Raw genomic sequence first — 26032 nt, forward strand, 5'->3', positions numbered from 1 at the left:
GCTTGTGGCAAAACTGGTGAGCCTGAAGCATGCGAGTTTTGCTCCTTGAACTGACATGGGCACTTCCCTGCACTGAGCTTGCAGACATCTCAGCACATTGCTTGTCCCTCTTGTCCTGCTACCCTGAATGCACTCTTATTTTATGGAGCACTGTGGTGTTTTTCAGCTGCCAGGCACTGGCAGGTAGCACCAGCTCTAATCTCTTTTGTTGCTGAAAGTTCAGGCAGACACTGCATGGGGGATTACACGGGATCAGCACAGCGGGATGCCTCAGCTGATGACCCCCGCGCCCCTGCTGCCGCAACTCCCCTGCAGATGGCAATTACACTCTTCCCGTCCTAACGCCGACTAACAGAGAGGGAACTACTGCTGCTGGCTGATTCGGGAAGAAAACCGTGTAGTCATGTGAGCAGCTACACATTCAGCTGGGTCTGCGTGCTCCCCTCTAAGATGCTGTGGCTGCACAGCTATGAAACCATCCTCCTCCAGAGAGATCAAGCCAGTGTCCACATGAGTCAAGCTGCAGCGGGATTCTTCCATCAGTGGCCAACAGTATAGCTCACAGAAAGCTGGCACACCCTTTCAAACCAGAGTCCAACAACTCCCTTTTCCCTTTTCCTGCACTTTGATTTAGATGTGCCACTGACAGTAACAAGGGACAGTTAGGTGAATTCAAGGCTTCACACACTGACTGCAAAGCCAGGTTCCATTTGTACAGTCCAGCTTTAAGCCTCAAGAGAAGAGGAAACGTACAACAAAGGCACGTTTTTATCACTCAGAAACTAGCTGCAGTTAACTCCCCTACAACTGTGATCATGCTTACTGTTACATCAGTGTTGAAATCATCACTGTGAATCTATCAGTCAACCAAAATTACTCACTTTCAGTAACTTTAAGAACGCAGATGTCTGCCACCTTGGTTAGTACAAGGGCTCGTACTGTTGGCTTCACGACACTCACCCTGTTAACGTGGCATGTTGAAGAGCGAATTTTTCTCTCTCAACACCACACCACTGCTAAGTCTCCTGGCAAACACTGCTTTGGTAGATTTTGGACAAACAGACCTAATTGTTCTAGTTATTTTCCAGCTATGACCCTGCCTCAGTGCATGACAAAATGCAGTGCTTTACTTGCTCGGTCAGGAAGCTGAGGTTCTGACATGGCTGCACACCAACATGACAGCTCTGAAAATGGAGTAGCTATCTGCTACCAGGTAACAACAACTCACCTAGATTATCTACAGAGATGCTCTAGCACTCTGCACTTCAAATGCAGGTGCACCTATACCTCAAAGCTTACAGAGTAGGCAACTCCCCTGGCTATAACAAGGGACACTCGAACCACAGTATGGGTTCTGCGTGCTAGAGGGAGGCAGAAGTTACACACTATGATGTGAATTACAGTTACATCTAACTTGCTTTGCCCTTTGCATTGCCCCAAGAGATACATTTTGTTGCACCTTCACCACTCAAAAGAGTAGTGTGTGGATGTGTACTGCTTAGTCACACAGGCAAATATTCTGCAGCAAAGTCTCCTGTCCATTGGGATGCCCTGGGTTAAGGTGGGGGAGTTGCTCCTACGCTGCTTTAGCAGTTACTGAAGAAACAGAAAGTCGGTGCTCTAGGATGGGTGGGGAGTAGCATAGGGAAAAAAGGGACCTCTTAAAAATATCCTGCTAAGTGTGTAACATCAGCATGCACACAACAGATTAACAGGGCCTAATGCTAAAAATCACAGCTCTGATGAAGCTCCCAGCACCTGCTGTGAGAACCCCATGTGAGTAAGAAACTACTGAGCAGCTGTGCTGCAGACACCCAAAGCTGCAAGTGGCAAAGGACTGAACTTTATTTCACAACTTCTTTCAAGGCTGCCAGGATACTTTTCTTTGGCTTTTGAACAAGAGGGCCTATCCCAAATCAGCAGTGCTGGCAAACAGGTGGTTTAAAAGTGTTGATGTCAGTAAGTTGCTGGGGTTTGGGAGTTTTTGTTTGCTTGGGTTTGTACGTGTCGTATTTAGGACTCAGCCTAACACATTTCCCCCACCCCCAACATGGACTCTTGGAAAATGCTGGGTGAAAACAGATTCCTTAACCCCACTAATTCCTCAAAGCTTGTCTCTTGGCAAAGAGAACTCCTGGAAGGCATGAAAAGGACATTAAATGGAACAGTAATTCTCAGAAGAGCCACAAATAACTTTCCATGTTTGATTTTGTAGTTGTATGATTACTTTTACTACTCTATCTGCTCCCCACTCCCCTGCTCTCAAGCAACAGATGCACACAGAAGGGAAACAGAGCACATGACTATTTGCACAATACTGCCAAGTGTGTGAAACAAACACCCTAAACCTGAAAACAGCAGTTCTGCTTTCTCCTGAATTTGAAGCACACAGATTGTACAGGCTGTATCTTGTATCCACTGTGACTTTATTGTCAGAATCAAGCCTCATCTCTCAAACCTGGCTGCATCTATCCATCCTGTGTATGGTACTTTCTATACAGCACTGGTTGGACCAGGTGCATCAGGTAGCAGGCAGCAGTTCAGCACATCCACCTGCAAATGCTTTCCTGCACGTTTCAAGGAAGCCTTTTTAATTAGGGCTTCTCCTTATCAGCTACCTTACATTCAGTGAGTGTCCTGCACCTCAGAAGGGGGTCACAGCCCTTGTCCAATGGGACTGGTGTGCATCCAGGATACGTGTGGAAGCACACCTATTTTGCAGCCTACCTCTGGCTGCCCAAGCCCTGAGACAGCTGGCTGGTGTGCTGACTCAGAGGAGGAGTGCCATGTACTGAATCACCTCTGCCACATCCTGCTGCACTTGGGATTTTCCCTGGGAGTCTTGCAACTGGTATCACCAGGTTTTTAAGCTCTCACTGGAAACAGAATGCAATATGGAGTGGGCTAGAGGCCAACAGTCAGCTTTTAAAAGGCTCTGGATAGAAACTTGAGAGGGGACATGAGAGGTAAAAAGAAGTTCACTCAGTGCTTTGTGAAAACCCAAAAGTGTCTGCCTTGTGCCCAAGGATGACACAAGCAAACTTGGTAAGAAGCAACTGAAGCTACTTAAGATGAAGCAGTAAGTACAACTGACTGAACTCCCCAACTGGACTCTCAAGTGCTAATGCCTTTGGGGGAAAAAAAAAATCCTCTCCATCCAAGCTCCATGGAGGCCACATGTACTAAGCCAGCTGCTGCTTCTCTTCCTAAGCATCACAAACTCACGCTCCAAGTCAGGATTAGTTTTAGACTGGCTGAAAACTCAGCTGATCCACACAATTTGCTAAAAACCAGGTGAGAATATTTTTTTAGTAGTGGAAGTCTCAGTGAGAAGGATCAAACAACTAAAAGGTTGAAGGCAGAGCTTAAGCACCCTGAGGTAGGATTTGGGTTGGTGACCTCAGCTAGCACCCAAACTGGCACCTATCAAGACTGAATTTCAGGTGATGCTGAACAAACACTTCTTCCCTGTTCACCTCAAGGGTCAAGGTAGCTTGCAGGCCTCAGCAGAAGGAAGGTGCCAAGCCAGAGGCAGCATGGGTGGGGAAGGAGGAAGGGAGGGAGGTGTTCTCACCTGAGGCCGCTGTAGCGTTTGTAGGGGTTGAAGCAGCTGCTTGGTTCCGGGCATGAGCAGGGATGAGGATCGAAGCCAGAGATGGGTTACTTGACAGTTCTAGAAGGGAGGTGGAACAAACAAGAGTTAGCTCATCACCTACAGAGAGCCCCACATGCAGGCTCAACTCCTTGGGTTCCCCACTGCCCTCCCCAGCAGCAACCTCAGGCAAAACACATGCCCTTACAGCCAAAGGTCACATTACATTTTCATCTTTGCTGACCAACAAGAAGTACAACCACAATGGTATCTGGCATGACAGCCTCCAAAGTAAGACTGTCAGAACTACAAGTAGTGGTGCAAGGGAGCTATTTCCTAGAGAAAGACAGTGGCTTGGGAGCAAAGAACCAGCCAGGCCTGTTCCTTATCAAGGGCCTGATAATGTCATTTCCTTCTGAGCACTGGAAGGACTCCCTTCACAAACTCACTTGCAGTCAAGTCTCAAGGAGAAGGTTGGTAACAGCAGTGCTGCTTTGGGCACTGGTTCAGCAAGCAAGTGAGCAGCTGGGACAGTTGCTCCAAGAGCTTCAGGGATTTAGTTCTCTGGCTCACTCAGTCACCCCTCTTCTCAAGGACTCAGGAACCCAAGACCAATCTCTCCTTGACCTAGGCCAAGAAGTAAGATGTCCTTTAAATCCACAAAGAAAAGCAAAGGGAATTGGTCTGCTGGGCAATTTAAATAGACAACAAAATGATGCAATCATTCTTTCTAAAGACATTAACCAAAGAAAAAATAGTCATGTCTTGTAGGCTCCAAAACTAATATAGCTTCAATGTGTGTCAGAAGGAGAAACAGGCATCTCACAGGCACAACTGTGGGAGGATTAAGGGCAACACACCGCCAACAAATGACAATCTTCTGGCACCCTTTCAAGAGAATTCAGTGCCTTGCAGAAGGAGGGACTAAGCTTAGACAAGACAGGTCCTGTTTATTTCAGACAAAGGAATGATTGGCTGTCCCTTGAGAAAGCAACATCTGGTTAAAAGGATGTGAAAGGTCACCTCACGTAAAGAGGCTGACGAGTCTTGGAGCTCCTGGAGGTCACCTGGGGAAGTGACACCTTTCACACATGACCTCCAGATAGCAAGGGCTGTACAGAAACCCATCCAAATCACATCATGTGTTCAGTAAGGGGGTTTGTACACAGTCTTAAATTACTTGGCCTCATATTTAAGAGGTTATTGCTTTTCTTTAACATGAGCTTTAAACTTAAGGCCTAAAGGGATCAGTAGACTAGATGGTGATTTATTCCCTCCCCCCCCCCAATTAAGTTACATTAGGCTTCTTTACTGCTAGGAGGGCCAGATGCAGGAGGCTCTTGCCTGCTTGTAAGCCTCTTATTACTACACATTTTGAGACTGTGTTTCAGAACTTCAGTCTAGAACCAAAGAGAAGTTGCAATGCTCCACACAACCCATACGAGCTATCCTGTAACACTCCATTCAGGTCTAAGACTGAGCTAGTCCTTCCAGAAAGTCTCAGTACTCACAGCATTTGCACAAACACTAATCTTCAAATCCACATGTGACTGCTTCAGAATTCATGTATTTGTATGGCATTCAGAATTCACAAGCCTCCATTTTAAATGGGAAAACAAACTGAAGAAACAGGAATCCTCAAGTGCTGAAGCTGAACACCAGCGATAAATTGATACTTCAATACTATCTTGAGCATTAGCTGCTCTGTGCTCCCTCAGTATTTTTTCCAAAGCCACTTCTCAGATCTGTTCTAACTGGGAACCTGCTGTTTACCTCACTCCTTTGAAAGTTTCTACTACCTCAGCATTATTTTCTGCTCATCACTGGCAGCAACGCGGGGCTGTGACCGAAACAAAGTCACAGCTAAAACTTCAAGGAAACCAAATCACAGCTGCTACCTTCTGGTGCTAAGTGGTGCCTTGAGGTTGCAGCTATAGAACTCCTGCATCACTGTAGGCAAATGTGACCGTTTGACACTGTGCCTTTAAGAAAGGGGCACACTGGCTAAATGCTTATAAAATATTTTGGTATTCTAAATGAATTTCATTGGCCAAGTATAGGTGGGAGGTGAGGATAGTCCCAGCACAGCTGGAACTTTCTCTCAGTCTTCCTTCCTTCGCTGTCCCTTTCGGCTGGATCTGCTTCTGGGCTTCTTGCCAAGAGATAAGAACTCACTCCCTGTAACAGGCCTGTCCGCTTCTTCCCCTGTCCTGCTAACCATCCTCGTCTCTTCTTCTACCTCTTTGGGGGAGAAGGGAGGTAGGGGGTGAAGGGGGGCACAGGGGGAAGCCCCCTCTGTGGGGGGTCTGGTTTCTGGTTGAGTTCATTTGCTGTATATTCCTGTATATATTGTAAAATACCTGTGTTTGTTGTGTTAAATATAATCTCATTTCTCCGACTGGGTTTAGCCGTGGTCTCTTTCTCAGTGGGGGAGGGAAAGCAGAGCCTTTCCTTTCAAACCACCACAGCAAAGAACCACTGCAATGGCACTACAAGCCCTTTCTCATTCCTCCTGTATGTTTGTCTAATGCTGTCAGAACACCTCCTTACGCAGGGCTGGTTCATGGCAAATATGGCTTTGTCCTTTTAAAGGCAAATATAACCATCGCTCGGGAGCTACCTTAAACAACTTGCATGAAGACTAGAAGACTGATCCTGTTCCCTTCTCAAACCCCACATTATCTGTGTTGGTATGAAGTTTCTTACATTCAACATGCTCTGAATTGTCTTGATGCCTCACTTAAGAGGAGCAAGCCAATTTAGACAAGAAATAACCAAAGTAAATTGAACTCTTGGCTGAAGTTTAATAGTTTCGCTTGAGAACTTGTTTGAACTTTTGTTCTGTCATATTTTTGCAGCCATCCTGTCTGTAAGGACAAGATATTTCAACACCAAGGAGAAGCTTGACCTGTGGTGTATCTAAAGCCTGTATTAGAAGTATTGAGAACCTTTGTTCTCAGTGATTTCCAGCACATTATTTGGACAAGCTGTTGAACTGTACCCTGCTTATCTAAATCAAACTTGCAATTCAAGGTTGGGCTAATTACAACCAATAGTGCTGCGAGGTGGTATTGTGATCAAGGCAATCCAGACAAAGTTTTCAACACCCTGTGAAAAGAGCAGCTATACCATTTCATTTATGAGACTAAACTCCCATTCACATCAGCTGGGAGAAAAGCTTTGGCTTTCTTCTGGATCCAGTCATGCCATTGGCAGCCAGTTTACACCTCAGATAAAAAAGAGGAGGAATGAAACTGTCCAGTTCTGCTAGAACACAAGATCATCTGTGTGTCCCAAAGGCAAGAAAACACTTACAGCTTGCAAACACTGCAGTGCTCTTTTTCAGGGTTGGTATATTCGATATATCAACACCCTCAGAATCCCCTGGAACAATGAGTCTTGTGCCATGTTTGCTTTGTCACAATAACAAACTTACCATAGAATCATAGAATCAGTCAGGGTTGGAAGGGACCACAAGGATCATCTAGTTCCAACCCCCCTGCCATGGGCAGGGACACCCCACACTAGATCAGGCTGGCCACAGCCTTGTCCAGCCTGGGCTTAAACACCTCCAGGGATGGGGCCTCAACCACCTCCCTGGACAACCCATTCCAGGGCTTCACCACTCTCATGGGGAAGAACTTCCTCCCCACCTCCAGCTTCAATCCATTCCCCCTAGTCCTAGCACTACCTGAGATCCTGAGAAGTCCCTCCCCAGCCTTCTTGTAGCCCCCTTCAGACACTGGAAGGCCACAATTACATCACCTTGGAGCCTTCTCTTCTCCAGACTGAACAGCCCCAACTCCTTCAGTCTGTCCTCACAGGAGAGGTGCTCCAGCCCTCTGCTCCTCCTCGTGGCCCTTCTCTGGACACCTTCCAGCACCTCCAGATTCCTCTTGTCACAGGGGCTCCAGAACTGGAGGCAGTACTCCAGGTGGGGTCTCAGCAGAGCTGAGTAGAGGGGGAGAATCACCTCCCTTGCCCTGCTGGCCACACTTCTCTTGCTGCAGCCCAGGATCTGATTGGCTTTCCGGGCTGCAAGTGCACACTGAGAGCTCCTGTTGAGCTTCTCCACCAGCACCCCCAAGTCCCTCTCCTCACAAAACAAAGCACAAGCTTTGTTTTCCTTTCTTTCCCCCTCCACAGGCCCTGAGCAGAAATATCCCAAATGGCATGCAAATGGTCCTACTAATGATTTCTGGTCACACTGATAGAGTTTGGTTAAAAATGAAAGGGTTATTGAATAAAACCAACCAAACAAAATTTCTCTTTTTAAAGGTCACGACTTAGTCTCATAAAAAATAGTAATAATAAAAAAAATAAAAAAATCACCCCCCCCAACCCAACAAAACCAAATCACTTCAGCAAAAAGGCCATTAAGAAGCCTGATAACCATTCCTAAGAGCTGAATCACAGACAAATCTTAGTCTTTAATGGCCAACATGGAGTGACAGTAACATCTGTGCCCCAGCACAATCACTGACACATTACAAGACATTTAGGAAATGGTTGTCACTTCAGGGATTGTTTGGAAATTCAGGTTCTAAAGGAAAAAGTGCTTTCTGTCTTGCAGGTGTAACTGCCATGGAACTGCAGCTCTGAGGCTCATGGAGAAACCCCTTTGGTCAAAGTCATTTTTTCAAACCCCAATTAGGCAGACAACAGCCGTTTAAAGACTACAAGAAACTTAAAAGGCATGACATTAAGAATGACCAGATAAAGCTCTCTTCAACAGATCTCATCTCTGCAATGAAGGGAGCACCTGCAGGCTCCACAAGTAGTGCACTATGATCTTTATGTTCCATACACTCTCATTCTTTCCCCCCCGCCTCGGCTCTATCTGAACAGCATCAGTACCCAGGTCAGCAGATTTGCTGCTTTCTGAAAAAATCAATCCAAGACATCAGCAGTGGTCAGATTCATGTTGTTTCTAAGAGCTTTGCCCTCAGGCCTTCTGCAGCTACCTCCTACTTCATGAATTTCAAGCAACTGGTGATAGCCAAATAAAACACAACTCTAAAACTTAATATCGTCTGTTGAAAACAAACGCTGCTCAAAACAAAAGGCTGTCTTTCATTACATTTCAAATTACCACAGATGACTTAACCTGAGTCATTGTTTGATTGCCAATGCTCTGGATGCTTTTCCCAGTTGGGATTTTTCTGCTTTGGACTAGCCAATTTGATGGGACCTTGCACAGCCTGGTTAAAGAGCGAGAACTGCACAGTGGTCACAGGAGAAGCAAAGGCTTCTTGTTTATCTTGAGCTTGCAGTCAGGCTCACTGCTGCACGTTTACTGACTACAAAGCTCTTAAAAATCACTGTGGTAAGCCATGCATTAATTTACTTTAAACACCACCTAGTTTTGGGAGGGGTTTTTGTTGTTTTGGTATTTGGGGGGAGGGGGGGGTTGGGTGTATGTGATTTTTTGTTGGTGTGTGTTGGTTTTTTTTCCCCCTGCCTCCCCATTTTAGACAGCAAAGCTGATACTTGCCAGTGACAGAAAAATGCTTTTCTGAATCCTAAGAAAACAGCTCCACTGGAAATGATATTTTTGTTTTTGGCCATTCCCAGGATTCATTGCACAAGGGAAGAGCACATCTGCTCCTCAGGATGGCTAAAGAAGAGCTTTAAATTTAATTGAGCATTAGGGTAGCTTACCCAACTGTTTCCATGCTGCCTGGGTGGAAACCAGGGACATATTCTCAATACATACATTTATTTTTCCACTAAGGATTTAAACCCATGACTCACCACAGAGCTTTCCAACCCTTGTACAAATCCCTGTTTGCATGGAGTAGATAGGCCAAATCTTATTGAAAAACAGAAAGAAATACTTTCAAAAGACAGGGGGGAATCTGCTTTAAGCAAAACTAACTACCTTAGGTACCAAAGATGTCCTTAGAAAGGGAAGGTAATTCATGAGTACTGTGACAAGAAAGGGCCTGTAACATAACTACTAAACTTAGATGCAGAAAGCAGTTAAGAAGACAAGTGATTTGGGAGCACAAGCTCTTTCCTTGAGCACTAAGGTGATCTTGCTTTGGGAAATGTTTTAGTATATTCAACATATTTACCTTCTGCAAGGCAACCACTTGAAGTAAGCTATAAGCTTATTTCTCTGTCCTTCTTGTGTTTTAACTTTAAAAGGACTCCACATATTGAAAGAGAGCTCTGTTTCACATTTTGGCAGATAAGCACTGCACACACTAAAGAGCCTGAAAGCCTCCATGGATGCTCACTGAGCCAAAAAGGTGTTTGGGGCTTTCAGCAGAAAATGCACATAGATCTGCTCTTGCTCCAAGAGTGAGAACTGGCAGCTAATAACTAACAAAAATGTGCTCTGACATTAATTACTTGCATATTTCTCTACCATACTTCTCACATTCTCTGTCTTGGCAGGCAAAACTATTCAAGGGGAGGGTATCAGTTTTATATTTCTGACTTCTGTGGGGAAAAAACAAAGTGAATGGTTTTAAAATTTGATACCAGTCTTGCTTCAAATCAAAGCCTTGGTTGTCTGTCACTTCTGCTGTTCCCAAATGACCAAGTCAATGTAATGTCAGATGACCATATAGCACGTCAGGTCTGGACACCAAAACCTCTATTTATCCCTTATCAGGAAGCAAAACGGGCAGCAACACTACAACCTCCCTGCCAAACCTAATATATATTAGTCCTTGCTATGGCACTTCAGGTATAAAGGAGCAGGATCATCACCCAAATGATAATCTAATCTCCACGGTCCACTGATTGGGTATTTCACACAAAACCACCAGCAGACATTGAACTGCAAATGCAAGCCTTCTTCATGCAATCACAGAATCAATAAGGTTGGAAAAGACCTCAGAGATCATCAAGTCCAACCTAAAACCCAACACCTCATGACTAACCAAACCATGGCTTCAAGTGCCATGTCCAATCCTCTTTTGAACACCTCCAGGGATGGTGATTCCAACCCTTGGTACCCTGCATGAAATTTGAATCAGGGGCATCAGCCATCATGAAAATTCTAACCCATTTCTCCATGTTCTCTTCCTCTCTCTTTGAAATGAATAGCTGGTTATGCAACCACTTAATAACCTCAGCCCTGCTCAGAGATCTTCACTTTTAAGAGAGTGCCACCTGCATTATTACAATGAACATTTCTCAAAGCACTTCTTCCTGTATCAGGAATAGTGTGGCCAGCAGGAGCAGGGAAGTCATTGTGCTCTGGTACTCGGCACTGGTTAGGCCACAGCTTGAATCCTGTGTCTAGTTCTGGGCCCCTCAGTTTAGGAAGGACGTTGAGCTGCTGCCCCAGAGAAGGGCAACAAAGCTGGGGAGGGGTTTGGAGCACAGCCCTATGAGGAGAGGCTGAGGGATCTGAGGTTGCTTAGCCTGGAGAAGAGGAGGCTCAGGGGAGACCTTATGGCTGTCTTCAACTACCTGAAGGGAAGCTGTAGCCAGGTGGGGATTGGTCTCTTCTCCCAGACAACCAGCACCAGAACAAGAGGACACAGTCTCAAGCTGCACTAGGGAGTTTTAGGCTGGATGTTAGGAAGAAGTTTTGCACAGACAGAGATTGGCCATTGGAATGTGCTGCCCAGGGAGGTGGTGGAGTCACCATCACTGGAGGTGTTTAAGAAGAGACTGGATGAGGCGCTTGGCGCTATGGTTTAGTTGATTAGCTGGTGTTGGGTGCTAGGTTGGACTCGATGATCTCAAAGCTCTCTTCCAACCTGGTTAATTCTACTCTGTTCTACTTCTATCCAAGGCTTGCAGGCTACCTTGAGTGGTGAAGTTGAAGAGTGCAGGTTTCTCTCGCCCATTTGGTAGCTTGACGTTTGGGTCCCGTAGTTCGTCGAAGAAAGAATGCGCGCAGGCCTCCAGGGGCGTCAGGCGGGCGGTGGGGGTGTACTCCAGCAGACGGCTGCATAGCGCAATCGCTTCTGGTGGAGTGCGGGGCCGGAAGACCTGGTCAAGGAAACACAAGCACAAAACAAGCAAGGAGAAACGGGTTGTCTGAGTGTGCCTCATTTCTCTGGTGACCAAAAGCAAGGCAGAGCAATTAAACCTCTCATTGCCCAACAAGCTGGAACAAACTTGGGGTTTGTGCTAATCAAAGTCCTCCAGTAAGTAGGGGAAAATCCAGTTCCTGGGGTCGAGAAAGGGTTAATTGCAACCTCTTGCACTAGAGTGAAGGTGCAATGCCAGCAAGAGACTTCATGAGAGTGCACTCAGAAAAACAACTTTAGGAACCAAGGGAAACTCATTCAAAAACCATGATACACACAGACAGGTGCTACCAGCCATGCATATGGGATGGAGTGGAGAGTGAAGGTGGGGTGGAAGGTTCAAATGAGCAGGATTCACTGAATGTAAACATTGAATAAGGTCCCGCTATGGGTTTTTGTTTGTTTCTTTGGGGTTTTTTGGCTAGTGAATGAAGTCTTACTAACATGGACTTTAGCAGGCAGGCAGGTCAGATTGTTGCTATGGAGGCTGCTGTTCAACTTTGGAGAACAACAAGGAAAGTACGGGTGGGGTGCAGGAAACGTCTAGCTCTAATTTGCAAGTTAGTCTTTGTGTGACCTTATTCTGGCAAATCATTCCCATAAGTTTATTGGGGTAATTCCTGCACATTTGGTATTTGTAAGGACAGCTGAAAATTGTGTCAAAAGAACCAACTGCTTTACTCCAACAGAATTTTTTACCTTGAGTGACTATGAAAAGGAGTCCTCCGCTGCAGCTGTGTTTTAAACCTCCTAACAACCGTTCTACCCACCACTAATCACACCCTGCCTCTCCTTTCCTATTACATCAAAAGCAAAATAGGAAGTGACCTAGATGGCCTCCTTAAGCACTTGTCTCTCACCAAGCTGCAGATGATACACAGACTGGGGGGGGAAAAAAGGAATGGGGAGGGTGCAAGTGTTAAGTTCTGAGGCCAGCATTTTTGGTAAGAACTGAACGAATCCAAAATGCTTTTGCACCAGTGCAAGTGAATCCAAGCCACACAGCACCAAGGAGCAAAAAAATAGTAAAACAATTAAAAAGATCAGTGCATGACATGCTAATTAATCACAGATGACAAACTTGAACAAGCAAATGTCCTTAAGTAAGTTTTAAACCAAAGACACATATGCTGTCTTGAAAGCAAATCAAGCATAAATGCTAGGTTCTCCAGGGACTGCAATTGCATCCCCTTGGTGCCCAGCTGGCACAGAAGCACCTGGGTTTGCAGCAGTGAGTGCTGTACTAACTTATGTGGGAGATAATCCTGATCTGGGGAGTCAAAATCCAGGTATCTAAAGAGCATGATTTATTTCTACTGCCAGGTTATTCTGCTGCTTGGCAAAACAAACCAAAAGGTTGGTTTTTTTTCCATAATGATGAAAATAAAGGCTTTAGCTCAACACTGCTGGCAGAGAACTGCTGATTGCTGTGCTGTGAATGTATGGTCATGTGGAAGGACAACAGAAGCTGCTTGTGCCTGCTGCCTGCAAAGCTTGCATCGCTGACCATGGTGCACTTGTATCACTCCTAAGTCGTGGCCTGGCCAGAATAAAAATCAAAGACTGTCTCCAATTAAAAAGAAACCAACCTGCTTGTTTTTAAAATGTTTGGGTTTTTTTTCACTCCAAATGAGTAGGTCTTGAGGCAAACCCACAGAAGTGAAGTCACTTCATATTCAACATGAGGTTAAACTACTGAGGTGTCCCTCATGCACCTCTGCACTGATGTTTGATTTCCCATAGCTTGAAACCGAAGTGCTTCACTCTCAGCTGTGTTTTTTCCCTCAGGACAGCTCACTTATCAGCTAACTATACAGATGTTTAAAAAGGGAGAAGGAAAAAAACTCTTTAAGGCAAGGAATACAAGCCTTTATCTTGAGCAAACCAGTAGATAGTCATAAATTTGTCATCTGTAAAAGGAGCTCTCACTTGTCCGCTCTTCAACTCCTAATTTTTAAGTCAGTAAAACCTTAACACGTTTCCTGAACCCTGCCGAGAACTGCTCAGCCTGCATTTAGATCTGCAGTTAGCCTCTTGGGTCAGGCAGTTTGCAAACTCTGCTCTAGGTGCTTCAAACCAGGGAAGGGGTTAACAAGGAAAAAGAATAAATTCTAAAATGAGAAGGCCTCAGATGGCCTCTTCCTGCAACAAGCGCTGACTAACGTATGAGATGAGTTACAGGTCTGTGCCCATCTCTATTGCCTTGTGCTACAATATTTGCCTGGCTACTGCCTCAAGGATGCAGTTTGAACTAAAATTTCACTTCTAGCTTTTTTTTTTCCTTTTTTTTTTTTCCTTTTTTTTGGTTTCTCTCAAGGCTAGGCCTAGGAATTTGAAAAAATGTTTAAGTACATACCCGTACTCCTGAGGTGAAATGTCCTGTTCCTGACGAGTCCTAAAGATGATAATGCAGTGAAATAATCCAAACAGGGGGAGTCAATCCAAAAGAGAATAGTCCAGCAAGGAAAAATATAGCCAATATTATAAGAAATCCATGGTGTGGGGGACATAGAAAATGTTTATACAATTAGAAACTTTAAACATCAGTCTCCATAGCAGCAAGTCCAACTTCACCACAGTGTATGCCAAAAAAAAAAATCGATTGTGCAATGGTGAGGCATAGTATAGAAACATTTCTGTATTAAATTTATGTTCCAATGCCAGTGCATTTACTAAAAAAAATAAAAACAAAAATGGAAATTAAAACTCTTAACTTGAACTAAAAGGGTAATTGAAATTCCCATCATAAAGAAATTTTCAGTCCTTGGTCCTGGATATAGACGTCCACAGACAATGGGGGCCAGATTAGTTTGTCCCCAGAGGTGCATCCCACTCGTAAACCGGTCCCAGAGACACAATGGAAGCTTTTGGGTGGTTTGGGGTTTGTTTTTTCTCTTTTTGGTTTTGTGTTTTTTCTTTTTTTTTGGTCTCCAAAAAGCCCCACCCCTCCCCCTAGCAATTCATAATTTATGCTGAAGAGAAAGTAAAAATCCAAGATCGGTATTGGAATTTGGATGCTCTTAATTTGTGTGAGCTACGAGTGCCTCAGGCCGCCGCGGATTATTCTTCATTTTGGATTGACTTCCCCGCCACTGGATTTTGTTTGCTGGTGTTATCTCTTTAGGATTCTTCAGGAACTGGATGTACCACCTCAGGAAATTGGGTATGGACTGAGTTGCTCTCTACTGTGGGTTTATTCTCCCTCATACCCCTTCACACCCACTACTAAGAATTTTTTTCCCCCCTCAATTTGTCCACTCCCGCCTCCCATCTGAATAACACCCTAAGAACTAAGAGCAAAACTCCCTGCAGCCTCTTAGCTCTTCCCATTCAACACAGTTCCACCAGGAAAGCTGCCCAATTTGCCCACCGAGAACTACATGAGTGGCCGCTGCCCACAGCAATGGAGACACCAGCACTTCCACGCCACGGGGCGCCAATGCCAAGGCAATAATGGTAGTCCTGGCACTCCATGGTTGGAAGGGCTGGGAAGGCAGACCGAAGATAGAAAGTTGTGAGCTGTGAAACCCCTTGCACACGTGGCTCAGCAGGAGCTCCAAGGCCTCAGCAGTTCTCAGTGAGGGAATTGGTTTAGTAAATAATCCGCGGATTATTTTTAGTCTGCGGACTAAAATTTAGTGCACGGACTAAAATCCGGCCCGTTGGAGCAAAGTCTGTCTCGGTCTAAATTACACCTGGCTGAAAGTAAAAGGGGGGGAAAAAAAAAATTAAATAAATTAAAAATTGAAAAGAAAGGGGAGGGGGGAAAAAAAAAGGAGAAAGAAATAGAAAAAAAACCCAAAGAAATAAAATACAAATGAAGGAAAGGGGAAAAGCTAAGTGCACAAAGTAAAGCGTTTGGGCGGACTGACATTCAGTATGCAGACTAAATATGGCTGGGCAAAAGGCACAGCAAGTCCACAAACAAAACAAAACAAAAAAAGAGAAACAAAAAAAACCAAACCAAACATAAAACCACTGACAGGAACTTTTAAAAGCCATCCAATACTACCCCACCGGCGCAGCAATTCATTTTTCTAAAATGAAACAAGACCTTGTGCAAGGCTACTTTGTCCACACGAGGGACTGAAGGCTCAAGTTTGCATTTTAAAAAATGAACCTGTTTTGGAGATAAACACATTAAAAAAAAAATAAAAAAAAAAAAAACAAAAAGAAAAAAGAAGGAAAAAAAAAAAGATAAAATAAATAAATAAAAAAAAAGGCTTTACATACAATATCCTTCAAGGAAAATTTTGCACTTGCATAACTCAGACCCTTGTTTCTGCAAAGCAAATGAAGTTCACTTTTTTGTCTGTTTGCCTTTTTTGGTTTGTGTTTTTTTTTGTGTTTGTTTTCCTTCTTTTTTTGTGTGTTTTTGTTTGTTTGTTTGTTTTTTGTGTTGGTTTTTTGTCTCTTTTTACTTGTTTCTTTGCCGAGTTACACAGCTCTCTGAACGATCACGTCTACTGGAAATGCCAACTCAGCCAAAGGCACACCCTTTGGTGCAGGTTTTGTTTGGTTGGTTGTTTTCCTTTCTTCCCACCCACCCCTTCAGATCCCAATAAATCTATACCTGACTAAAAAGCTGAGGGACCAGTGCAAGTTCTTTGTTCAGGCATGCTGGCGATGCTCAAGCACTGAGAGAGTGTAACAGCTAGACAGCAAGGCCAGACACCCTCCTCTCTCCTTTCTAAGTTATGCTGCTATCAACACAAATTTGTTTCTGTTACTCCCTCCTCATTTTTCTGGAACTACCACTTTCTTGAACATCTCCAAACACAACTGCCAGGCTTAAATGCCTCTGGGGCATGCGACTCTCATCCCCTAGGAACTTCAGCTTAGACAAAGTCTTTGTGAACTAGCAGCGGAGTCACTTTTTACCTTACTAATTTGAAATAGGTCCTACCTGTGTGGTGGAGTTCATGCCCCTTCTGAAATTTTTTTTATTGATTTATTTTTTTGCATGCATGGAAAGATGAAAGAAATAAAACATGGAAAGCACAGGATTCTCCTACTTCTTTTCACTCACATCAACATTCAGGTCTCAAATAAAACCACATGGGGCAAGAGCTAAGTATTGTTGTAACAGAATGGTTCCTCCGACTTTTGGTTCATTGACATTCTTCAAACAGACTTTCCATGCACAACACGGAGCTCTGTCGTCTTGGTCTAATTAAGCCCTGAAGCCAAAGCTTTGCAATGTTACACCAAGGTGCTCTTCTAGCCAGCATGTATTAAAAGACATGACTTCATGCCATCAACTGCTGCGCGGTTTGCATGCAGATTGTGAATACCGCTCGCATGCTGTGCTCCCCAAGAGAGCAGAGGCTTCTGAAAGTGACATCTGTTGCTAACACATCAAGTTTGTGACACCACAGTTAAAATTTTCCTCACCAGCTTCAGAGACTCACATGCTTTTGCCAAGAACCACCCACACCACCGATTCAGGCTGACAGTCTGTGCACATCTCCTTTCAGGTTGTAAGTGCGTTTTTGATGGCACATGAATATTAGGTAAGAGAGAAGTCTCCTCCCTTTCACCCAAACCTCGTACTGCTCACAAGCAAAGTCATCAGATGTAGGATGTGACCCTCAAAATCAACTTCCAAAAAATGCAACTACCACGACTTTTTGACATGAAGACAGGCTTTGATCACTCAAGTGTAATACGGAGTAACTTATGGCAAACACGATGTGTCCACAAACACAAAAAGGAGAGGAAAGAGGCACATGCAAGATGGCCATAGATGAACTGAACTCTGACACAAAAACTCAAAGCTGCACCTGAAGCTCTGCCCTTGGGATCAGTATTGGTGCAAGGGCCCCAGAATTTCAGAAGAGGATTTCTGAAATCCATCATTTAGCTATTTTTGATATGCATAAAACTCATGTTACAAAAGAAGGTTAAAAGAAGTCCATGAAACAAAGAATTGGTGTTGGGAGTTATTTCAAGATCTATAGAAGCCCTCCCAACTTCCTTCTCTGATTAAATCCCCCTGTACTTTTTCTAAAGAGCAGCTCCTAAATAGTTAACGCCTTATTAGTCAAGAATCCCCGTTCAGATGGCACTTAACACACACAGGGGAAAATGAAATAAAGACAGAAGGGTTAAGTGGCTTACAAATGAGCCAACACAGAACTGGGAAAAGGACCAGGAACCTGTCTCCAAAACTACTTCTTGTTGAGACCACACACTTGTTACTGGGCTCCTCCAGCTGAGGAGCAGGCAGACACTGAAAAAGCCAGCATTTATTACTCGGTGCCCGATCAAGCTCTAAAAAGGAAAGCAATGAAGCTAAGCAGAGCAAAACTGCTCCCCTTCTTCTCACAGAGCACCCTCAAAAATATACCTCTAGAAGTACTCTCAGCCTTGATGGGGCAGCCACTATGAACAGCCCAGACAGATATGTTGCAATGGGACAGTGAAACAGATGGAGCATTGCAGAAGACATGTTAAACTTCGCATTTGATTTCTGTAGTTGCACTGATGCAAACAATGTCTTCATGTTACGTTAGTGCTCATTCATTTATTGCTAAGCAGTACTTTCTTTACTGCATAGAAATTGGGCAGAGGCAGGGTAATTTACCACCCCACCAACCTGCCTTCTTTTCTCATCCTTCAGATGGAGAGAATAGATTTCAAAAATCATGGCTTCTACAGAAGGAGCTGGGAAACATGAACTTGCCAGAAAAACTTGGGTTTTTCCCTTTGAAGTTAGTCTCCAGCAGAGCCGTTTTCACTCTGCTTGGAGAATCATTATATACCAAGTGAAAAACAGAACTGTACTCTTCAGAAAGAGGTCGGGGTGCAATTTCAAAACAGGCACAAATCCCCTCCAGTTCATGCTGAAAAAGACAGTTCTGCCCTTCTTCTGGCCACGAATGTCTGTCACGTTCCCTTGTCTCCACATCTGCAGTCAAGGTTGAAGAGCTGTCCAGGTAAGAAAGGTGATCCAAATCCTGAGCATTCATGATGTTCAATAGGTTTTTGCTGCTACACAAACGAAAATGCAGAAGGGAGACACCAGGAACATGAAGGGGGCAGGTGGAGAATGGCACTGCTTGACAATGAACTTATGCCAATTCTGAGAATGCACCCAGAGAAACATCTCATCTCCACTGTGCCTTTGAAGGTCACACCCTAAACAGTGAAAGAAGGGTTTGCATTTTCAGCTTTAATTCAAATGCAAGCCCACTGAAAAGATCTCTGACCAAAGGACTTTAACTTTCCTTTGTCATCAGTTATAATTAGAAGTGACAAAACAAGCTGTCTATTTATCCATTTCACTGTTTGGTATTCTTCCTCCAATCTACAGGATGAGCAGTCATTTTGGATGCATTACAAGCAAAACAATCTGCTTAAAAACCAGACAAGAACCAGGAGAGCAGGAGTAGGACAGGATGAAGACATGAAACTGACTCTGTCGAGTGGAAAAACATGCTCATGAGCGAGACCAGGCTCTTTACATCCCAGTCCCAGAGCGTGGGGAAGACAAGAGGACTCCCTGCTACAAGCACAGAAAGATTCAACATTCAAGGTAAAGCAACTAAGCATGGTAAAAACAAACAAGGAACACACACACACACACACAGAGGATACTCAAAATATTTGATAAGTGTTTTATAGTATTAGCAGAAATGATTTAATACAGGCAGAAATACAGATCTGAAAGTCAATATCTAAAAGTAGCCGGTAACACAACTTATTGTGGCTCTGCCCAACTTCTGCAGCCAGGAGTGGCCAACTGCTTTGGAAAAGTGCCCAAAAGGACGAGCTAGAGCCTGAAGCTTCGCCTTAGACACTGCTTTCCTCTGCTGTAATAATTTGGCATGAAGACAGAGACAGAAGAGCACTCAGAACCGTATAAATAGCGGAGGAAAGGAAGTTCTTACAAAGTTGGGAGGGATCTTGCCCTAATCTGCTGCAATTTTATTGTGATGGCAAAGTGCTGCAGAGAGAGGCCCTTGTGTATTCATTCACAGTGCAGAAGGCCAGAGAAGCTCAACTCCAAGCTAGACATGACAATCTCTCTCTCTCCTCCCCCCTCCACCCGCGTTAAACAAATGAGTTCTGTCTTTTTCCATCTCAACACTGACTTGGAAATTATGATTCAGACACCAGCCAGCTATAGATTTGGGGATGGTGAATGAAGCCATTCTCTTGAGCACACTCAAACTTATCTCACCAACTGTATATTCAAAAAGCGCCTGCATGCATGAGCAGTTTTGAAAGCATCTTCAGAAAGAAGAAACAAAGGACACTAAACACACCAAAGAGATGCACTGTCCATTTTAAAGAGCTGCCTGCAGTGGAAGCTGCTTTCACAGCTATACAATGGAGACAAGGTAAAGGTTACAATTTGCTTGAACAGCCTTTGTTGCTATGACCCATTCTGGTGTTCTGCCATCACAAACCATGGCACGTTTGTGGCTCAGTAGGTAAGTCCATTCACTACACTGCCATTACATCCAAACATATGGAAGTATGCTTGGGTGGTGAAGAAAAACCAAATGAGTCATCAGCCCCATGCAGAAAAGACCTAATATAACACATATACTTAGATTACATTTACTATGATCATAGTCAAATGAGGTTTGTGACTAGCTGGGTGCATGTGGAAAGGCAGGCTGTCATAGACAGACATTCTTCATATTTCTGGAAATAATTACAGCACTGTCTGTGTTTTTCATAACCCAAAGGATGTGAGATCTGAAGGTGGCATCTGAACAATGCCAGGATAAAGGCCAGCTGTAATGAGGCCCTGATAAGCAATGCCTGTCTAACAATCTCATCAAGCATGCGCTTAGCCTTTTCGCAGCCACCTCACTGTCTTTGGCCCCCTCCGAAAGGGCTGAAAGCTTCAGAGAAAGCTAATTGCCAAAGCTGAACTTTAATAGCCCTGTGACATACAATCTTGCACTTGCATCTCAGATTTTCTTCTTGGCTTTCTAGTCACACAGCTATGAAGTCTGGATGAAGCTTAGTTGGAAGAGAAACAATTAAAGATTAGTAGCAGAGATCAGACTGCAGTTCCAAGAAGCAGGAAGGCTCAAGTTGTTGAGGTGGTTGAAAGACAGAAGGAAAAGTTTTGGCTTAGTTAAAAAGAACAGCAGCAAAGCCTTCAGAAAGGGAAGTAACTTTTGTTCAGTGAGCCGATACAGTTGAAAAGATTGACAGGTTTCCCAACCCAAAATAAGCCTGAGGACATGGTTGTGCATCTAAAAGCCTATCTTTTTTTTCACACTGTATCAGTCACTCAAAAGATATCTCCACCCCTGCAAAACCTTGCTTCTCTTATAACTTAATGCCACTTAGTCACAGACATGGCAGAGCAGCAGTACCCTACTGCACCCCCATGAATACAAAATGTTCAATACTGTGTGAAAACAATGGAAGGTTTGGATGAAAAGAACAGCTACATTACTAAAGAAAGCACTCTGCTATTCTGAAGAAGATCCCTTCCAAGAGAGCCAAAGAGCCCCTTTTGGGGACTGGGGTGCCTAGGGAGAAGAGGAGAAAAGTCCTATTTTGAAAGAACTGTTTGAAAGATTCCTGGAAACTTCAGTTTCTCTTTTCTTTTGCTAGCCAGGGACACAGTGAACTCCCATCGCTGTCTGCCTCACGCACGTAACTGGTGTAAAACACACACACACGTGGCTTAGGCAACACAGAACTACACTGGAGAGAAGAGAGAGAGGCTTCCATTTATAATGAGAGACTCCAGCTCAAATTACAAGAAGTATTTCAATCTCAAATTGTCAATAGATTGAAAAACCAGCCTGATAACAGCTTGCACTGTAAAAGCACATTAGTGCTGCAGCACAGGAAAAGATTTTTTTAGAGCATTAGCTTGACTCCCCTAATCTATTAAGATTCTTGCTAATTTGAGATTTCTTTCCAGAACAAGAGGACACAGCCTCAAGCTGTGCCAGGGGAGGTTTAGGCTGGATGTTAGGAAGAAGTTCTTCCCAGAGAGATTGGTCATTGGAATGTGCTACCCAGGGAGGTGGTGGAATCACCATCCCTGGAAGTGTTCAAAAATAGATTGGATGTGGCACTTGAAGCCATGGTTTAGTTAGTCATGAGGTCTTGGGTGACAGGTTGGACTTGATGATCTTTGAGGTCTTTTCCAACCTTACTGATTCTATGATACTATAGATAAAACAAAACCAACAACCATTTGCACTTCCACTTCTCCAGTCACTGCTTTTCTGCACATTATTAAGTGGCCAGAGTTCAAAAGTGCTTTTTCTCCCCTGCTTTTCAATTCTAAGCTACAGAAGCTCCAAGAGGATGTACAAGCTCACTGCTGTGCTGTTACACCAATGCAACTGGCTAAGCAAGACCAATACTACGTAATACTGCCACTGAAATCTGGGGCAGCTCAACTTGCTCCAAAGGTTGAAAGGATCTTTGGAAGGTATATACTGGGAAGATAAACATCATTATCAACACCATGTTAATTCAGCATTTGTATAATAACAAAAAAATGCATCTCAAATATCATGTAACTCAGCTGTGATAACCTCATTTCACTATTATTCTATATCCAGCTGATGGCAGAAGGAGTTGCATGCAGAACAACAATCTATGCTGCCAACACAGCTTTCCAAAACTAATTGTGCCCTCATGCAGAATACAGATTTCATCTCCTGGCAAGTTCTTCTCAGCTCTTTGTAATTGACTTAGTTTTATTTGTGAAGACCAATAAAACATAAATAGAAGGAAGTCTCCGGTTTTGTTCTTGAAGCTTCCATCTGTCGAAAGGTCTCAGTTGTGGTCTAACAGACTATCAAGTACATACAGATGATTCTTAAGACTATTCAGGCAGAAGAGGAGTTGCATAGCTGGCTCAGATGCTTAACTCCACGTCCCACAGTACATCTCTGCACTCCTACTCCACTGCATATTAATTTAACCCTTATCTTCAGGATAGCAATTCAGTATCACAGTATCACTGAGGTTGGAAGAGACCTCAAAGATCATCGAGTCCAACCTGTCAAATTCAAATGGGACCCTAATATGCAGTGCTATAAAGCTCTTGTACCTTTTCCATGATGCAATTCAAAACTAAAGACACCACTCAGAGTAGGTAGGGGTTGGAAGGGACCTCTGGAAATACCTGCTAAAGCAGGATCACCTAGGGCAAGCTGCACAGGAATGTGTCCAGGCAGATTTGGAAAGTCTCCAGGAAGGAGACTCCACAACCTCTCTGGACGCCCTGGTCCAGTGCTCCAGCACCACTGATGGAAAGCTTTCACTTAGGTTCAGGTGGAACCCTCTGTGTTCTGGTTTGTATGCAGCTGTCTCTTGTCCTGTTATGTATCACTGAAGAGAGCCCAGTCCCATCTCCTGACTCCTGTCCATTGCAAAGATCCCCTCTCAGTCTTTTCCACGCTACAGAGCCCCAGGTCTCTCAGCTTCTCCATGCAAGAGAGATGCTCCAGTCCCCTCATCATATTCATGGCACTCCACTGGACTCTCTCCAGTAGTTCCCTATCTCCCTTAAACTGAGCAGCCCAGAACTGGACACCCACTCCTGGGAATTTAACTTGTTCTAACATTTCCCCCTGTTAACATAATGTATTAAAAAGACTCACTGGATTTACTGGCCTCTCATACTGTCACAGGCCACTTAAAACAGAAAGAAACTGATACACAAATGCAAACATGGATTAGTGGGGAAAATGAAAGTGGTGTGTGACTCACTGGAGACTCTATCACAGAAGGAGTGGCTTGCAGTACCTGACCTGGCAAGTACCTATCAGACGCATGGCTTGATACCTTTAACTGCTGATTAGTTTATCCAGAGGCTTTACCACAACAGAGCATCTGGTCCAAAAGCGTCTGACGTGTACACACGCTCAGCTAGAATGCAACCCTTCCACACACATGCACTGCTTTCTTAGTAGAAGGAATCCTGAGCTGTTAAGATATGATGAGAATATACTGACTGCATCAGACATTTCTCATCATTTCTTGGTATGTGGAATACAGTCGAATTGTGTGGCAATGTGCTGGTTTCAGTGCTAGCAGTTCCCTCATTGCTAACAGAGGTTACAGTATTGTCTGCAATAGTGTCTCCTTGTGAAAGCTAGATGATAAGAATTCTTAAGAAGGAACTCCTAGAAAGAAGAACCCCCTTCAACAGCACACCTATAGGGGTACAAATGTCTTAACATCTGTAAGAGAACTAGGAAAGAAAGTGACTGTCAGCCCTCATCACGTTAATTAACAGCAATACCCAAGTGTCACAAGAATCACTAGAACTCTCATTTGTAGGGGACTTCTGTGCATATCAGTTTGTAGCAAGATAGGATTTAGATACATTGCAGTCTGCTATAAATACACATACCATTGTTTGAAAAACTCCACAAAATGAAACAAATAATCCACCTCTTGAAGTTGCTCAACCTCAAAACCTTCCCCAACCAATAGATATTACACAGAGCACTGCTGCAGTACCACTTTCTTATCTGCATCAAAAGTTAAGACCAGGTCCCCAGCTTACTTAAAGGCACCCAGTTTAGAATGAAAGCCACCAAACCACTCAACTTCTTGAACTTTTACTTTCAGCCCATGTGTCTTTATTATGCAGTTCATATAGAGACTCACCTTAGTCCAAGGATGTGCCTTAATCTGAGGGAATTTGAATTCAGTATAGTTTGGATTCATTTCTCTAATTTGCTCCCTTGTGGGCGTTCCCAGAACCTAGAGAGGAAAGAGAAAAAAGGCAAATCACTTAACTGTGCTTCAAATTCATATGGTAATGAAAAGCACAGTATCATTTACCACGTAGTGAGACAACTGAAGTCAATCCCTGTGACTGGTAAGTTAATGTACTGTTGAATCACAGAATTGCCTAGATTGGAAAAGACCTTTAAGATCATCAAGTCCAATCACTAACCTAACATGGACAAGTCCTTGACTAAAACACATACCTAAGCAATATATCTACATGACTCTTATGTACCTCTGGGCATGGGGAAACAACAGCTTTGTTTCAGAAACATTTAGGCTGGACCTTCTCTTCTGAGAACTTCTGATCCTGTTTGAACCATGGAAGTTGAGTCAGCAGGAGTAGGATGCCCAAGACCATGTCTAGCTATGTTTTTAGCATCTCCACAGAAGACTTCCCCAGGCAACCTGCTGCAGTCTTACCTGGTTGTAGCCAGGTGGGAGTTGGTCTCTTCTCCCAGGCAACCAGCACCAGAACAAGAGAATACAGTCTCAAGCTGTGCCATGGCAAGTTTAGGCTGGAGGTGAGGAGAAAGTCCTTCCCAGAAAGAGTAATTGGTCATTGGAATGTGCTGCCCGGGGAGGTGGTGGAGTCACCGTCCCTGGAGGTGTTCAAGAGGGGATTGGACGTGGCACTTGGTGCCATGGTTTAGTTAGTCATGAGGTGTTGGGTGACAGGTTGGACTTGATGATTTCTGAGGTGTTTTCCAACCTTACTGATTCTATGATTTTAATTCTGTTAGAAGAGTGGAATTACTCTAGGTGATCCTGCTCTAGCAGGGAAGTTGGACTACATGATCTTTCATAGTATCAGTCAGGGTTGGAAGGGACCACAAGGATCATCTAGTTCCAATCCCCCTGCCATGGGCAGGGACACCCCACACTAGATCAAGCTTCCAAGTGTTCAGCTGGGATCTTCAGAGCTCCCTTCCCTGCAGTTCTGTGAAACGAACTCTGAAGATCCAGGTGAAGGGGTAGAAAGGCAAGTTAATTGTTGTTTAATTACTTTATGCATCAGAGAAAAGGATCATTGGGAAAGGAACTTAGTACTTCTTTGTTGTTTAAAATACAAGCAGCCTGACACAAACTAAGATACCAACCCAAAAAAGCAACCTTTTAAATAAACAGCAGCAGCAGTGGAAATAAACTCAGCAAGTCATTCAGAAAGCTGCTGCTTGGGTAACAGATTTAACTGACAAGTTGAACAAAACGAATGATCACATAACTCCTACCTTCCCATCCTCAACCAGGATTTCAATCCCACCTACTCCAAAAGCCAAGAGTTACCTTCAGAGCTGAGAGATGATTTCACTGTGCATGCCTGAAAGCACTGATTTTGCTCAGGTGCTAGGAAAGAAGGTATTTGCAGGATTCCATACCTTTTGCTCAGCTTTCAAAGGAAAGATGAACTGACAGAAGAACGTGCCCTTCCCTGCTGTTTTTTTACCTGGCTTGTCCCTAAGCGCTTATCACCCAGCTGTCAGCCCTGCCAGGAGGGTGATGCTTCTCAAAGCTTTCAACTTCCACTTGAGTCCTGTGTCCAGTTCTGGGCCCTTGAATTTAAGAAGGACATTGAGACACTTGAATGTGTCCAGAGAAGGGCAATGAGGCTGGGGAGAGGCCTCAAGAACAGCCCTGTGAGGAGAGGCTGAGGGAGCTGGGGTTGCTTAGCCTGGAGAGGAGGAGGCTCAGGGGAGACCACATT

At 44.1% G+C, this 26032-nt stretch overlaps 1 protein-coding gene across 2 annotated transcripts in view; it reads right to left on the reverse strand.

Moving 5' to 3' along the window:
• Nucleotides 1-24299, reverse strand: part of GSK3B (glycogen synthase kinase 3 beta) — a 28547-nt gene extending 4248 nt beyond the window's left edge. Inside the window, exons 1-4 of one of the 2 annotated variants that reach the window (XM_054163745.1) lie at nucleotides 24205-24299; nucleotides 13946-13984; nucleotides 11362-11548; nucleotides 3575-3673 (exon numbers count right to left, since the gene is read on the reverse strand). In XM_054163745.1, coding sequence (XP_054019720.1) covers nucleotides 3575-3673; nucleotides 11362-11548; nucleotides 13946-13984; nucleotides 24205-24264 — 385 coding nt within the window. In that variant the 5' untranslated portion in view covers nucleotides 24265-24299. The remainder of the gene's footprint in view (nucleotides 1-3574; nucleotides 3674-11361; nucleotides 11549-13945; nucleotides 13985-24204) is intronic. The other variant, XM_054163746.1, reaches the window with a different exon arrangement.
• Between the last annotated feature and the right edge of the window lie 1733 nt (nucleotides 24300-26032).

Source organism: Dryobates pubescens, chromosome 8 (assembly GCF_014839835.1).
Source record: "Dryobates pubescens isolate bDryPub1 chromosome 8, bDryPub1.pri, whole genome shotgun sequence".
Lineage (NCBI taxonomy): Eukaryota > Metazoa > Chordata > Aves > Piciformes > Picidae > Dryobates > Dryobates pubescens.